General features: G+C 44.9%; 2 protein-coding genes across 2 annotated transcripts in view; one reads left to right on the forward strand and one right to left on the reverse strand.

Annotated features, from left to right (window-relative positions):
- The window catches only part of pi4kab (phosphatidylinositol 4-kinase, catalytic, alpha b), a 49,758-nt gene that overhangs the window by 17,725 nt on the left and 17,052 nt on the right, over positions 1–14,981 (reverse strand). Inside the window, exons 20-34 of the mRNA XM_056272728.1 lie at positions 9,717–9,825; positions 9,418–9,554; positions 8,868–9,001; positions 8,564–8,646; positions 7,174–7,244; positions 6,890–7,014; positions 6,685–6,766; positions 5,603–5,686; positions 5,093–5,182; positions 4,857–4,976; positions 3,625–3,717; positions 2,654–2,810; positions 1,758–1,885; positions 1,482–1,640; positions 1,000–1,151 (exon numbers count right to left, since the gene is read on the reverse strand). Of these exons, the coding sequence (XP_056128703.1) occupies positions 1,000–1,151; positions 1,482–1,640; positions 1,758–1,885; positions 2,654–2,810; positions 3,625–3,717; positions 4,857–4,976; positions 5,093–5,182; positions 5,603–5,686; positions 6,685–6,766; positions 6,890–7,014; positions 7,174–7,244; positions 8,564–8,646; positions 8,868–9,001; positions 9,418–9,554; positions 9,717–9,825 (1,724 nt within the window). The remainder of the gene's footprint in view (positions 1–999; positions 1,152–1,481; positions 1,641–1,757; positions 1,886–2,653; positions 2,811–3,624; positions 3,718–4,856; positions 4,977–5,092; positions 5,183–5,602; positions 5,687–6,684; positions 6,767–6,889; positions 7,015–7,173; positions 7,245–8,563; positions 8,647–8,867; positions 9,002–9,417; positions 9,555–9,716; positions 9,826–14,981) is intronic.
- On the forward strand, positions 10,648–14,722 carry serpind1 (serpin peptidase inhibitor, clade D (heparin cofactor), member 1). The gene is made up of 7 exons (XM_056302243.1): positions 10,648–10,670; positions 10,982–11,262; positions 11,992–12,635; positions 12,812–12,960; positions 13,147–13,271; positions 13,383–13,527; positions 13,701–14,722. The coding sequence occupies exons 2-7, from the start codon at positions 10,994–10,996 to the stop codon at positions 13,890–13,892; spliced, it is 1,524 nt and encodes a 507-aa protein (XP_056158218.1). The 5' UTR covers positions 10,648–10,670; positions 10,982–10,993; the 3' UTR covers positions 13,893–14,722.

Raw genomic sequence — 14,981 nt, forward strand, 5'->3', positions numbered from 1 at the left:
AAGCATCTATAACATCCTATAAACATCTATTGCATCTATAACGCCCACACTTTCCTATAATGTGTATTACAATGACTAACGGCTATGGCTGAAGACTGTGAAATAGCACTTAAGTCTCATTATGCATCTCTACAAAACTTCAGCAAAACAAGTTGGCTAAGATGCATTATGACATTTGACAGATAAACAGGCTAATGATGACATTTATAATGTATGAATCCGTTTTAAATTGACATAATGTATCATAAAGGTGGTAATGAGGTGTTGCGAGGGCGTATACATGGTTATAATGAATTGTACAATGACTTATAGCTACACTTATAGGGCGTTATAGATGCTTATAGGGCATTATAGATGCAAGCTTCATAGAAAGTGTTACCAAAATAACATTTAATAGTTAGTTGAAGTAATGTACCTTATACTGTACCTCACAGTGGGGCTATCATTGTTTATTGTCTTTCAATGGTATTATATGGGGAAGAAATTTGGACACTTTCACATCGTGACACACAATTTTGTTGTCTAAATTAATGATAAGCAGAATTTAAGACCTAAAACTTAGCACAAATTGAGGCCTGTAATATTTGTGGGAGTATTATTTGAAAACTAGTTTTGGTTTGATATAATACTCTACATTACCACTGAACCTCAGTTGGGATTCTTAAACATGGACTTTTTTATACATGTAAGCAGATATCATCACATATCAATTTGTGTAAAATTCCCAATAATTGTTCCCTACATTTAGGCAAATCGATTATTGCAGATGCTTTATCTGTTTGGTAGGCTAGTATGTGAACTGCTGAAGGTGATTCTGTTTCTGTGTGTGTCGGCCCTGTGATGGACTGGTGGCCTGCCCAGGGTGTCTCCCCACCTGCCGCCCAATGACTGCCGGGATACGCTCCAGCTTCCCGCGACCCGGATTGGGATAAGCAGCTGGCTTGGTTAATGGATGGATGGATGATATTTTCCACATGCTCCAGCACAGCCTCACAGTACCTGTATCTTGGTCCTATGGCACCAACGTGTCTGTTCAGGCTGCTCTTGGCTCCTCCCACGCTGAGTGACAGTGACCTCTGAAGAATGGCTGTGAATATCTCCACCTGGTCAGCACTGCTGTACTTGGCTATCTCAAACCTCTGCACCAGGAACTAGGGATGGACATGGGGAGGATAGGGGATGAGTTTAGGCAAATGGGGGCAATGTTTTCCTATCCTCAGCTGCCTATGATAATTAGCTAATTTGATGTTATATCACTTTGATCTGAAGTGACTTATAAGGAACAAAGCCAATCATATCCCCTTCAATTAGGTATACTGGCAGAAAAAGAACTGAGCAAAGACCTGGCGGGACTCTTTGTGTCTTAACAGAGGCGAAGTATTCTACAGCAGTTGAGTAAGCACTATAGAAGGCCTAGACAGGCCAAATAACAACAGCACAGCACAATCACTGACCGCAGCTTGCTATCCAGTTCCACTGACCTCTGTCCAGAGGAAGTGAGGGGTGACATCAGGGGGACAGGGAGTGGGCTGGCTCTCCTCTGAGGCAGCCAGAGGGTCTGCCTCCACCTTGGCCTCCGAGAACAAACCCATCTTCAGCTCGACTGTCATCTGCCAAGCCCCTGCCATCTCACGCATGAACTGTGGAGCAGAAGACAGATTTATATTAAGGTATTAATGCCACTGCTCCACTTTATATGTCTTTAGGTTATATCAGACAAATGTGGGTCTGCATTAGCGGTGGATAAATGCACATACCGGCACCTCCACTCCATTGTGTGCAGCCAGGAGCCACTCCCAGCAGGCGATGGCAGTCTCCATACCATGTTCTGTAAACATCTTCAGAGGTGACCAGCACAGATGGTGCAGGAGTTGAGGATCACAATCTAAAGGACAAACATAGCAATAGGTAGATACAGAAAAGGAACGATTCACCCAGAGGAAGGGGTAGGAGAAGTAGTCACTGCACTACTTTGTTAAGAATAATACCCTTTTTTACACCAAAATTAGCGTGTATAAGCAGGTTTTTTTTAAACACGGGTAAATCCGCTAAAAATAGGCAATTGACTCCTTTCACAGTGCCAGCAGACCCAGGTCTGACTGTCAGCAGAAAACTTTGCCTTTCTTTCTTTTTTTTTCTGTAGCGTCATCTTTGAAGTCATGATGTTCGTGATGTCACGAATGTGCCAGAAAACAGGGAAGTAAACAGTAGAAAGCAGCACGGAAACCAGAGAGACGGTGGTTAACATTACTTTTTTATATCTTGTACTTCAGTCTCTCTTGCAAACCATACAAACTCAACGCAGACTGAACGATGTTCGAGCGCTGCGTGAACGAAGACGCTGTACCCACAAACAATAAATGTTTTTCCTCAGTTGCCGGCAAGATTTTATGACGCGCAGACAATGGCACTACGTTATTGCGCAAATTAGTGTGTAGACCCGGGTGTCGTGTTTACATCAATGCCGATTGGAGGTGGAGCCAATAAATACCCGCAACTACTGCAGAGTCATTTGACCCGGGAGTGAACGCCGATTGTACCCTTTACACTGACCACCAAAGGCGGATATTAGCGGGTTTTTTTGGCCAGCGTGAAAGGGGCTACAGAGACTCAATCCATTGTAAACAGTAGTGCTTTTTACCGGTTAACTTACCTTGGGTGGTGATAAGTAAGGCAGCCATCTTGAACATGGCCTGTGTGAATGCCTCTGGATCTTTCCTGTCCAGAGCACTAGACATCTGTTGGACCATCAGCTTGTTCAGGTCTGATTTGCTGTGCATCGCCTCTGAGAAGTGGATCATTCCAGCCACCTAAACATCACAAAAGTACACACACAACAATGGACACACACAACAATGGACCAAATTTAGTTAACGTTGCAACTTTATTTTTTCCCTGAGTAGAATCCATCGAAATTTTACAAAACTATGCAAAGTAAGATTTCTTTTGAAGGCTCTAATAGTAATGATATACGACTCACAATTTGAGACAGTTTAGACGGAAGCTGCCATATGCAGCCACAGCAAACTTTTTTTTGGGGGGGGGGTTCCCCTTTTTCTCCCCAATTGTATTCAGCCAATTACCCCACTCTTCCGAGCCGTCCCGGTCGCTGCTCCCACCCCCTGTGCCAATCCGCGGAGGGCTGCAGACTACCACATGCCTCCTCCGATACATGTGGAGTCACCAGCCGCTTCTTTTCACCTGACAGTGAGGAGTTTCACCGGTGGTCGTAGCACATGGGAGGATCACGCTATTCCCCCCAGCCCCCCCCGAATAGGTGCCCCGACCAACCAGAGGAGGCGCTAGTGCAGCGACCAGGACACATACCCACATCTGGCTTCCCACCCGCAGACACGGCCAATTGTGTCTGTACGGACGCCCGACCAAGCCGGAGGTAACACGGGGATTCGCACCGGCGAGCCCCGTGTTGGCAGGCTACGGAATAGACCGCTATGCTACCCGGACGCCCAGCCAACTATTTTTCTTTGACATATCCATACCTTTTTTTCCCAGCATGCTAAACACATCCATTACTACTTCTGCTGCAGAGGAAATATTCTGTCTCTGTTGCTTCAGATAAGCTGTCCGTGTATCGCCACCTTAACATTCAACAGCGAACATCACCTCTCCAGTGTAGCGGTTGCGTAAGTTGAGGGAGGCCATGAAGTTGGAGTAGTCTTTCTTCACACACGCCGGTCTCTCAGTCAGCTGGGTGGTCTGGTGGAGAGCACAGGTTAAAAGGCCACTTAGGACCAAGACACACCATCTTGGACTAGGGAAGTAAGGAAGTTGGGTGCTCTGATACTGTCGTGTGGTTTACTGTTCTGATACTGAGCCCTGTCTCATAATGTTCGGCGGTCAGACCAACCTGAGGGAAAGCAGCCTATAGTTGGCCATGGGGCAGAAGAGGCCACCAGCATAACCAGTTAGCCAAATGGGCAACCAGCCAATCAACCCATTCCCAGTCCATTGCAGGTAAGTAACCAGGTAACCAGCAAATCCGTAAACCAGCCAAGCAACCAGGTAGGTAGTTCGTTGCAGTTTAATAAAGACAAAACACAACAAATGAAGCAAATGAAAAGACAGATAGAGCAGGCTGCAGGCCCCAAAACACACAAGAAACGCATAGCAAGCGAAATAATGTCACACATACTAGTATGCATGCACACATAGGCAAACAGTAAACAACTAGAAGCCATCCTAGTGTTTACAGAGCTGTAGAACACATACGGTATGAAACACAATAAAAAAATAAAAAAAAACAACATGTGTGTAAGCACAAAGAATATGACACTCTTATGCTTAGTGTTAACAAAACTGTGGCTCAAACAAAGCAAATAAATGGCACGCTGTTATGTTGTAAAGCAGTCTCTGTCGGACAAACAGTAATGAGGTTCAAATCTCAATGCTGAAGGATCCTCATGCCTGTGAGATTTTTCCAAATTTATCATTTGACCAAATATTTAAGACGAGCGCTACATGACTAAACCAACAACTGTGACACTTGTCACTGCCAGAAAAATCTCCAAAATGTGTTCAATATTAATATCACGCATTATGTTTCAATGTGTGTGTGTGTGTGTGTGTATGTGTGTGTTGAGGAGGAGGGGCTGAAAACAACTTTGGTTTTGTGTGCATGAATTGGACTTGCATGGTTTTGTTGGTTGTCTAAATTCAGCCTCACACTCGTACCTGAATCTGTTGCTGGATAGGTTTGGTAATTCAAACAAGCCATAAAACAACATCATCATTTTGGTTAGTAGACGTGTTTGAGAGAGAATGTGCGTGTGTGTGTGTGTGTGTGTGTGTGTGTGTGTGTGTGTGTGTGTGTGTGTGTGTGTGTGTGAGAGACTCACGCCTAGCGTAGTACTCTGTCTGTTGTAGCCGGCGAAGTGCAGTATGCTCTCCGTGGCCATGGCCAGGCCTGTGTGCTGGGACAGCCCCGACACCCAGTTCTGATGCTTGTTCAAGTATTCCTGCACACAAAACACACACAAACACAGACCGACACAGTGAGATAAGGGCAGAGAAAGACAGCGAGAGATGGGAAATAAAGTGAAAAAGGTCAGGTTAGTTTCAGGGAAAACTTTACCTGTAGGTGAGATTTGGTGACGGAGGGGGCCCATTTCATTGCTTCCTTCAGGATCTCCCCGCAGCGGGCAGCAAAGTCTTTTACGATGCTCTAAGAATAAAGGAGGAAATGGAGTGTTAAGCACAAGGCTCTAGTGAGATATATAGCCAATTTTTGCTGCAGATACCATAAGAGTTTCTGTTTCCTATATGGCTTTCACTCTTAGCGTACTGATAGAAGGTGAGAACTTAAAAAAAAAGTTGTGTACACTTGTGTTTTTGTGTTTAATGACCCATGAAATTCATCATTGATGAACCATCACGAATCGCACAGGTTAATTTAATGGGTAATTTGCTTATTCTTCATCATGGCACTTGACTTAAGCATGGATGCTGATGTGAAAACTAATACATCGTCGCCCTCTGGTGCTCAAAAAAAAAAACTTACAAAAAGTAAAACTTTTATTCCAAAAGAAAATTGCCGATTTTAAAACTTACAAATCTGGTCTACCTAAAAGAAGTTCAGACTCACCTCTCTGGCCTCGTACGTGTCAGGGACAGTGATTCTGTGTGGGGTGTCAGGGATGTCGTAGTAAGGCTGGTCCTTGTGGATGTCCTGAACGAGGGGAAAAGGAATTCAGTGCAAGTTTATATTAATGTCCACAATATGGCATGCACTAATCTAACATCTGTTAAAAATTATCTGAAACAAAAATGATAGCACTCTGACTCGGACCAAGTTGCACTGACTCAACTACACAATTTTCTCAGCTTCTCCAGCAACTCATGTTTATCTATGGACTAGAATCGGATGACGGCATATATCTCATCTCATCTCATCAGCTGCTTCTCCAGGATCGGGTCACGCTGGCAGCAAGCTAAGTAGGGCACTCCAGATATCCCTCTCCCTGGCAGCGCCCTCCAGCTCCTCCTGGGGGATCCCAAGATGTTCCCAGGCCAGACTGGACATGTAGTCCCTCCAGCGAGTTCTGGGTCTACCCCGGGGTCTCCTCCCAGTTGGCCGTACCAGAAAAACTTCCAAAGGAAGGCACCCAGGAGACATCTTAATCAGGAGACATCTTAATCAAGACGCCCAAACCACCTCAACTGGCTCCTTTTGACGTGAAGGAGAAGCGGCTCTACTCCGAGCTCCCTCCAGATGTCCGAGCTCCTCACCCTATCTCTAAGGCTGAGCCCAGACACCCTACGGAGGAAACTAATTTCAGCCGCTTATATCTGCGATCTCACCCTTTTGGTCACTACCCAAAGCTCATGACCATAGGTGAGGGTTGCAAGTATCTTGGGGCATATGTTTTCTTTTAATACCACACTGATGTAGACTAGATCAGTAATTTTCCATGGCGGGGGAGCTGCCTAGTCCATTGAAGGCCACCGAGCAGCTTCACTGCAGCTGATGGGTTACTAGTGTCCCTCGTGGAAGGATCGTTGCCGTCTTCTAGGGGACGGTTTACCTGGAGAGCCTTTTTCTGACTTCTCTCATCCAGATTTTCACATCCACTCAAACCAACAGCCTGACACATATGCTCCGTTTTCTAGTTTTCATGGTGCGCTGTGTTTCTGTGCCGTTCTCTCAAGGCCATTTACGACACTCACAGCACTTAGAGACAGAGAGAGCGTCTGGAGGATGTCCAGCATGGTCTTCAACACCCGGCCGCTCCACAGCAGGTGGGGGAAACTGACAGAAGGGAGGTAAGAAAAATAAAAAAAACAGAACAGGGAGTAAAAGTGAAGTGTACCGAGAAGCAAGTAAAAAAAAAATCATGGGGGCTAACAGGGTTTCTGGTAGATCAATACTTACGTTTCAGCCAAACCAGAGAGGTACTTGTCTGCCACTCGGCGGATTCTCTTGTGGGTGTGGTTAAAGTTGACCAATAAAAACTGGGCGTGTCGCTCCAGTTCCTCCTCATGCTCTTTAGTCTTGGGCTACAGAGTTGTGAGAAATATGGTTGATTATTACACCACTTGTGCTTTTCCCTATTACGCCCACCTCTAGTGAAAACGCTCGTAAGTGTAAACCCCACGGCAAACATAAAGGCAGAAGTTTGCCGTCAAAAATGTATCTTACCCCGTAACGACACCTACCTTCTCAGCCATCATTTGAAGGAAGACGTCGAACACCTTGTCCCCAACACAAATAACACACTGCATCATTCCTTGAGAGGGAAACAATGAGTGAGATTTATAGTTGAACCCGCTTTAAGTGATCACACCCGCACAAGCCGAGACGACCGATATAAGCCGCCAACCACTTGACGCTAAGTCAGACTTTCTGGATGACAATCTAACTGACATGTGTACACTTATCAAATGAACTAAATAGTCAATATAATTGTTTAATAAACAATGTAATGAAATGGACAACTTCTCTATTTTACTAAACTTAATTGACTCAAAGATGTCGGTCAATGAAGTGCCTACTGTCAACTATTATATTATAGTAAAATATATTATTTATTTAGAATTTCATATTATTTATTTAAAATATTATATTATAACAAAACACCACCAGCTCAGACCTCAGCTTACAGTAACATCGCTCGGCGGTGCCTAAAGGTTTGTTTTTTTTTACCCCCCAGTAGTACTTGGCCAATTACCCCAGGCTTCCGAGCCATCCCAGTCGCTGCTCCATCCCCTCCACCCAACACCCAATTCAGGGAGGGCTGCAGACTACCACATGCCTCCTCCAATACATGTGGAGGAGGTATGACGCTAGCCGCTTCTTTTCACCTGGCAATGAGAAGTTTTGCCAGGAGGACGTAGCGCGTGAGAAGATCACGCTATTCCCCGCAGTTCTTCCTCCCCCCCGAACAGCCAGAGGAGGCGCTAGTGCAGAGACCAGGACACATACCCACACCTGGCTTCCCACCCCGCAGACACAGCCAATTGTGTCTGTAGGGACACCCGACCAAGCCGGAGGTTACACGGGAATTCGAACTGGCGATCCCCGTGTTGGTAGGCAACGGAATAGACCGCCACACCACCCAGACATCCTAAAGTAAATTTTTAATGACAGTACGCTAAGGCCCAAAAACTAAAACAAGCCTTTTTTACTTTAGGCTATGCACAAATCTGGAGGCAAATTTGTAGATTTTCTGAGCTGAGGTGGCACTGTTCAGTACCATGGGAGTAAGCAAAACAAACATTTTACACTTGGCTATCCTGAAATACCTTTTTTAAAATATATTTTTTTAAATTTCCCATGTATGAAAGACCCAGTGTGATCACTCGAAGCGGACAGACTGATCACAACAACCATATTATCCAAACAGTGTTGCTACAAGAATGATCACATCTCCAGACTTCTGCTCAGTATGAGCTGTTTATCAGTACAACTGTGATCACTATAGTTATTGTTATAACTATAGTTATAGTTATAGGGGGTGTTAGAGTTGTGTTAAAAACAAAACTCATTGGGAAATCAGAATTACAAAAGGGATGGTCAGATGTGTATCGTAAACAGTAAAGCCCTTACCAGATTTGTCTTTCTGGATGGCTTTGTCCTCAAAGTATCGAAACATCACCTGGAACCTGTCAGAGCCATTGGAATGTAGCATCCTAAAGGAGGGCAAGTAGAGACACAAGAGAGAGGGAGAACAGTCGTGCTACCTGGTGTCGATTTTCTTTTGTGAGAGATGTGCACAGAGATTGTAGAGCAACATTAAGTCATGTTGTCTGGCAAGGCAGGCTTTCGGTGCTCTACTAGAAGTTCATCACATTTGCCAAGAGCCATTAAGTGTAACAGATCTGCGTTATTCAAAACAATGCTGAAGGTTAACCTCATGTATTCTAATCTGTAGACTGAGAGCAGGTATGTGGACATGGCGAAGTCCAGCTTGTTGATCAGGGCCGAGCCTTCGGGGGATGGGTCAAGGAGATTGATGATGGTGGAGCGCAGCTCACTCAGCTCCGCCTTGAGGGGAGAAATCAAAACCTTAAAGGGTCAACACTGGTGTACTAGTGGTGTGTATGAGTGTGAGGTGGGTGAGAGAAAGAGAGAGAGAGAGAGAGAGAGAGAGAGAGAGAGAGAGAGAGAGAGAGAGAGAGAGAGAGAGAGAGAGAGAGAGAGAGATATCAGATTCCTCTAGGTATTGGCCAGGTACGCCACTATCTAGTGCAACTGCCATGCTACCCAATGCAATTATTTTGCATTTCAAACAAAATGCGGGATTTAATTATAAATGCAGTCATTTTGGATTTCAAACAAAAGCGTTTTGCTGAAGTATATGTTGTTATCGATGAAAAATTCGGTTTGATCACAAATGTGATTTCAAAGGGCCTTTCGTGACACCAGAAATACATGTGCGGGAGGTTCTGTATGCTCTGTACCGGCGTCACCGTGTCGTTTTTCAGAGCTGAGTTGTATTGCAGCTCTGAGCGAAGAGGTTCTCCACTGGGGAAGGTGAGAAGAGGAGACTTTGTGGCAATTTCACACACGCCCTCGTACCATTCCTCTGGCCAAAGTCCTGAGACAGACAGAGAGAGAAGGTTTTAGGGAGAAACTTCACCGAGTTTTATATGGCGGTTAAAACAGAATTCTACAGGATGCTGGGGGGGGGGGGGGCTGGACTGATATTAAATGTGACTTAATGAAAAGAACAATTGGGCTGCTATTCTGTCAGACTTACCTGATCCCTCTACAGCAAAGCCCATGACCACAGAATACAGCCAAAAGTCCCGAAACAACTTCTGAAGGCGAGGCTTGGCTTCTTTGATTGGTGGAAGCCTTCTTGTTAACTGTGGATTAGAGAAAGGATCAAAATCACAGTAGAGCCATCTGGGTAGCTTAGCGGTTTATTCCGTTGCCTACCAACACGGGGAACGCCAGTTCGAATCCCCATGTTACCTTCGGCTTGGTCAGGCGCCCGTACAGACACAATTGGTCATATTTGTGGGTGGGAAGCTGGATGTGGGTATGTGTCCTGGTCGCTGCACTAGCGCCTCCTCTGGTCGGTCGGGGCACCTGTTCAGGGTGGAGGGGGAACTGGGGGGAATAGCATGATCCTCCCACGCGCTACATCCCCCCTGGTGAAACTCCTCACTGTCAGGTGAAAAGAAGCGGCTGGCGACTCCACATGTATCGGAGGAAGCATGTGGTAGTCTGCAGCCCTCCCCGGATCGGCAAAGGGGGGTGGAGCAGCAACCGGGACAGCTTGGAAGAGTGGAGTGATTGGCCAAGTACAATTGGGGAGAAAAAAATATGAGAGAAAAAAATCGTGGTAGAGCCAACTAATGAGAATTATGCCAATTCACAAGGTAAAGTGCAATCCAAAAATGTGAGAAGAACCCTAATCTTTTATGAGCACACTTGACTATAAAAAAAAAGCCACGGAAAGCTCAAAAACCCTACACATGCCTCATCATTTTACCCGGTTTGATAAATCAAAAGCACATTTTCTAGAGTGATAAGGTGAATTGTGAACGGTTAAAGACTTCAGTCACAGCATTTTTTCGCCTGTTGTTTGAACTGGCGTATTTGTTCAGCAGGAGCCCACGCCAAAGTTCAGCTGGGATGTTCAACTTCTTGCTCATAGTCCTGTATAGATAACCAACACAGCACTCGTACCAGCACAGAGTAACGGGTAAGTAAGCTATTTTGCATATGTAGAATCCCATAAAAGAAATTGTAATGAAACCTATTTAGATAGAAAACACCTAAATGCATGGTTATTTTCATCCAAATATAGATTATATAATGCAACTCATTAATTCTGTTTCTCCAAAAGTTACTTGTAATGATTTTTTACCAGTTGTTCTACTGTATTTTGGTCAGAAACTTTCAGGAAAAAAAAAGAAACAAAGATTAAATCTGTTGATCCCTCTATCCACCCAAAGAGTCATTCAGTTTTCATGCTAATCTGTTTCTGTCTCCGTGTCTCCTTCTCATCTCCAGCCTCCCTTCAGGATGTGGGTCATCACAGTCATCTCAGCTATCTGTCTCTTGGTCACCCCATCCCTGGCTGGGATAAAAGACATAGCCTCTCATTTCACCGACACCACTTCCAAACCAAACCTCAGAGACTTTGGCCAGGGAGGGGAACTTGATATGGAGGCCATTCCTTTGGACTTCCACAAAGAGAACACTGTCACAAATGATCTTCCTTTCGATGGCTTTGAGGATGAAGACTACATTGATTTTGATAAGATCCTGGCAGAGGATGGCGACGATTACAGGTAAGTGATTGGACACATCCCACAGGACACCATATGCAGCATGTGACATCAGATTTTGAAACCAAATACTGCTTAAATTTAGAATCACCCTCCATTCATTGAAGATAAATGACAAACTTCCACCCATCCATTATCCAAGCCGCTTATCGCTTTATTTTATTTTCCCTTTAATTATCCCTTTATTTTTGCTTTTCCCTTTTCTTTATCTTGTGTTATTGTGCTTTGCGGGAATTTGGCTATTTGGATCAATACCGGCGCCCCGGTGGCTCACCTGGTAGAGTACGTACCACGTAAGGCTAAGTCCTTACCATAGCCGCCTGGGTTCGAATCTGGCTTGAGCCCTTTAGGGGCTGCACGGTGACGCAGTGGTTAGCGTGGTCGCCTCACAGCAAGAAGGTGCTGGGCTCAAACCCCGGGGTTGTCCAACCTTGGGGATCATCCCAGGTCATCCTCTGTGTTTGCATGTTCTCCCCGTGTCTGCTTGGGTTTCCTCTAGGTGCTCCGGTTTCCTCCCACAGTCCAAAGACATGTAGGTCAGGTGAACTGGCCATGCTAAATTGTCCCTAGGTGTGAATGTGTCAGCCTTGTGATGGACTGGCGGCCTGTCCAGGGTGTCTCCCTGCCAGCCGCCCAATGACTGCTGGGACAGGCTCCAGCATCCCACAACCCCGATTGGGATAAGCGGCTTGGATAATGGAATGACAAACATGTTATTTTTCTATTTTCCAGTGAAGGGGATGAGATTGATGAGATTGCCACCCCAGCCCCAGACATCGACATTTTTGCTGAGCCCTCTGACCCAAAGATTCGCCGTGCCAGACTGCTTCGGCTGTTCCATGGTCGATCGCGGCTCCAACGGCTCAACATCGTCAATGCCCGCTTTGGCTTCAACCTCTACCGGAGCCTCCGCAACCAAGTCAACCAGACTGAAAACATCCTTCTGGCGCCTGCTGGCATCTCTATTGCTATGGGGATGATGTCACTAGGGTCAGGACCCGAAACCCACCATCAGCTGTACAAAGCCCTGGGTTTCTACAGTTTCGTCAATGCTAGCCATCACTACGACAACTCCACTGTGCACAAGCTCTTCAGGAAGCTGACGCACCGGCTCTTTCGGAGGAACTTTGGCTACACGCTGCGCTCGGTAAACGACCTCTACGTGAAGAAGGAAGTCTCTGTGAAAGATGCTTTCCGTGCAGACACAAAAGCCTACTACTTTGCAGAGCCGCAGTCAGTGGACTTCCAGGACCCTGCCTTTCTGAAGAAGGCCAACCGGCGCATCCTAAAGCTGACAAAAGGACTGATCAGGGAACCTCTCAAGAGTGTGGACCCCAACATGGTACTGATGCTGCTCAACTACCTGTACTTCAAAGGTACAGTAACAGGAACGAAATAGAGAGGCCAAAACTCAACAAGATTTCCAAATAGGGTTGTCTGACTAACAGTAACATCAACAATGAAATTACAAAAGTGCTTTAAGTGGCCTTGTGGGTACAGTAAAACATATTTTGTAGATTACCTGGATCTTTAAACTTGTTTGTGTTAACAGGTACATGGGAGCAAAAGTTCCCGAAAGAGATGACTTACCACCGTAATTTCCGTGTGAACGAGAAGACAAATGTACGTGTGCCAATGATGACTAACAAGGGGAACTACCTGGCTGCTACTGACCACGAACTAGACTGTGACATCCTACAGGTGGGTGGTCTAAGATGGCGAATCAAATCCATTCAAAGTCGACGCAGCATAACTTCCCACAGGGCAACCATACATGTTGTGAATGTGTGATGGATGGAAAATCTTTCTGAGCTCGTGGAAAACATCCTGATCAATAAACAGGTCAATTGTACCAAATAACAATAAAGTAAACCATGTTGATTTCAGCTCCCATACGCTGGGAACATCAGCATGCTCATCGCCCTGCCTAGGAAGATCTCCGGCATGAGGAACTTGGAGCAGGAGATCTCCCCAACTGTAGTCAACAAGTGGCTCAACAACATGACCAACAGGTCAGCGGTGCACTCCTGAACACACCTACCAATGACTGAAGATGTTTTCACAACCAGACTGAATAAACAACTATGATTTTTTTTTTTGCAAACCCATCTTATCTCCTCTAGAACTCGTGAGGTGGTGTTTCCCAAGTTTAAACTGGAGCAGAACTATGACCTGATTGAGAATCTTAGAGAGATGGGTCTGACGGACTTGTTCCATGAGAATGGAGACTTCACTGGAATGACCTCAGAAAAGATTGCAATTAACTGGGTGAGTAAACTTAAATAACTCATGCTTTCACTTCAAAAGTCAGAGGGAAATGAAAGTTAGAGGGCCATCCTCTACTCACTTGGGGAGTTTTCCATCACACTGTGCTTTTCTGTTTAATGAATACTGTACGCACAAACAATGCCAATAAGGCCACTTTCTGCTCTCCTTTCAAGCTGAAGCACCAGGGGACCATCACAGTGAACGAGGAGGGGACGGAAGCAGCAGCTTTGACCCAGGTGGGCTTCATGCCCCTTTCCTCTCAGATTCGCTTTGTGGTGGACCACCCCTTCCTCTTCCTCATCTACGAGCACCGCACAGACTGCTTGGTCTTCATGGGCCGGGTTGCCAATCCTTCACAGAACTAAACTTGACTCGTAAATTCAGCCAACTGACCAACTTCTGAACCCAACAAAGTCCATGTCTGTGTAGACCTCTCAGCAGGGTTTATTAAATGGCCTTCATATTATTGCTAATTTTGAGAAAAAAAGGCTTTCAACAATGTTTGTTAGTACAATATATAAATGTAACTTCAACTTTTGTGCTTTTATATCCAGAATCTCTTACATTTGTTTTTCCTCAAATTGCACAAGCCTTTGAGAGTGTCTGCTGCGATGAGTCAATGAATACTTGTTATTTGCTGTCTGTTAATGTTTCATCTGTTACAATTAGGCCAGTTGATAAGAAATCGAAAATACTGATGTTTCATAACTGTCATAGAATTAATGACACACTATAATCATTAAAGGAAGATTAAGGAAATTAAAAAAACAGAAGGAAATGAAGGTACACTGAGATATGCCATTGTTTCTTCATACTAACGAGTAATACAGAAAAAAAGATTCATGTAACTTTACTTTCAAGATTACTTTAGATACTTTGCTTAAAATAGGTTCATTTTAAAAGATATATGAGTGTCTGACGCCAATGAAAAGCATCAAAAATCCTCACAGTCTTTGAAAGGCAAACAAACAGTGTAGGCATCAAATGTGTCTATAAAGTATACAAATATGCAGGAGCAACCCAATGACATGGCTGTGCTGCACTGCAGCAGGTAGGGTCAATATTTGTCTGTGGAGTTAAATACTAACTAACAGTGTAGATTCACTCCTGTACATTATTTAAAGGGGCAGTAAACCATCACTTTGATTTTGGTAAAACTGCGCCCTGATACATTCAAATAAAAAACGAGACCACATCGCACAGAAACTTTGAAAGGGAATATCTACGTATGTAGTCTCTTTTTTCCAGGGTAAAATGCACATTACAATCGGCCAACCCCACACACCCTGATTTGTTGACATGATGTGAGGGTATCACAGACACAGGCGGCATCGTAATATGGGGTATATTATGATGCCGTCACATGTAGGTCCAGCATGTTGGACCAATTAAACATGCGGCAAGCAGAAAGCCAACTAAACTCTCTGAGGAGACTTCTGAGAAACCGGGACGAG

This window comes from Lampris incognitus, chromosome 1, assembly GCF_029633865.1.
Source record: "Lampris incognitus isolate fLamInc1 chromosome 1, fLamInc1.hap2, whole genome shotgun sequence".
Taxonomy (NCBI): domain Eukaryota; kingdom Metazoa; phylum Chordata; class Actinopteri; order Lampriformes; family Lampridae; genus Lampris; species Lampris incognitus.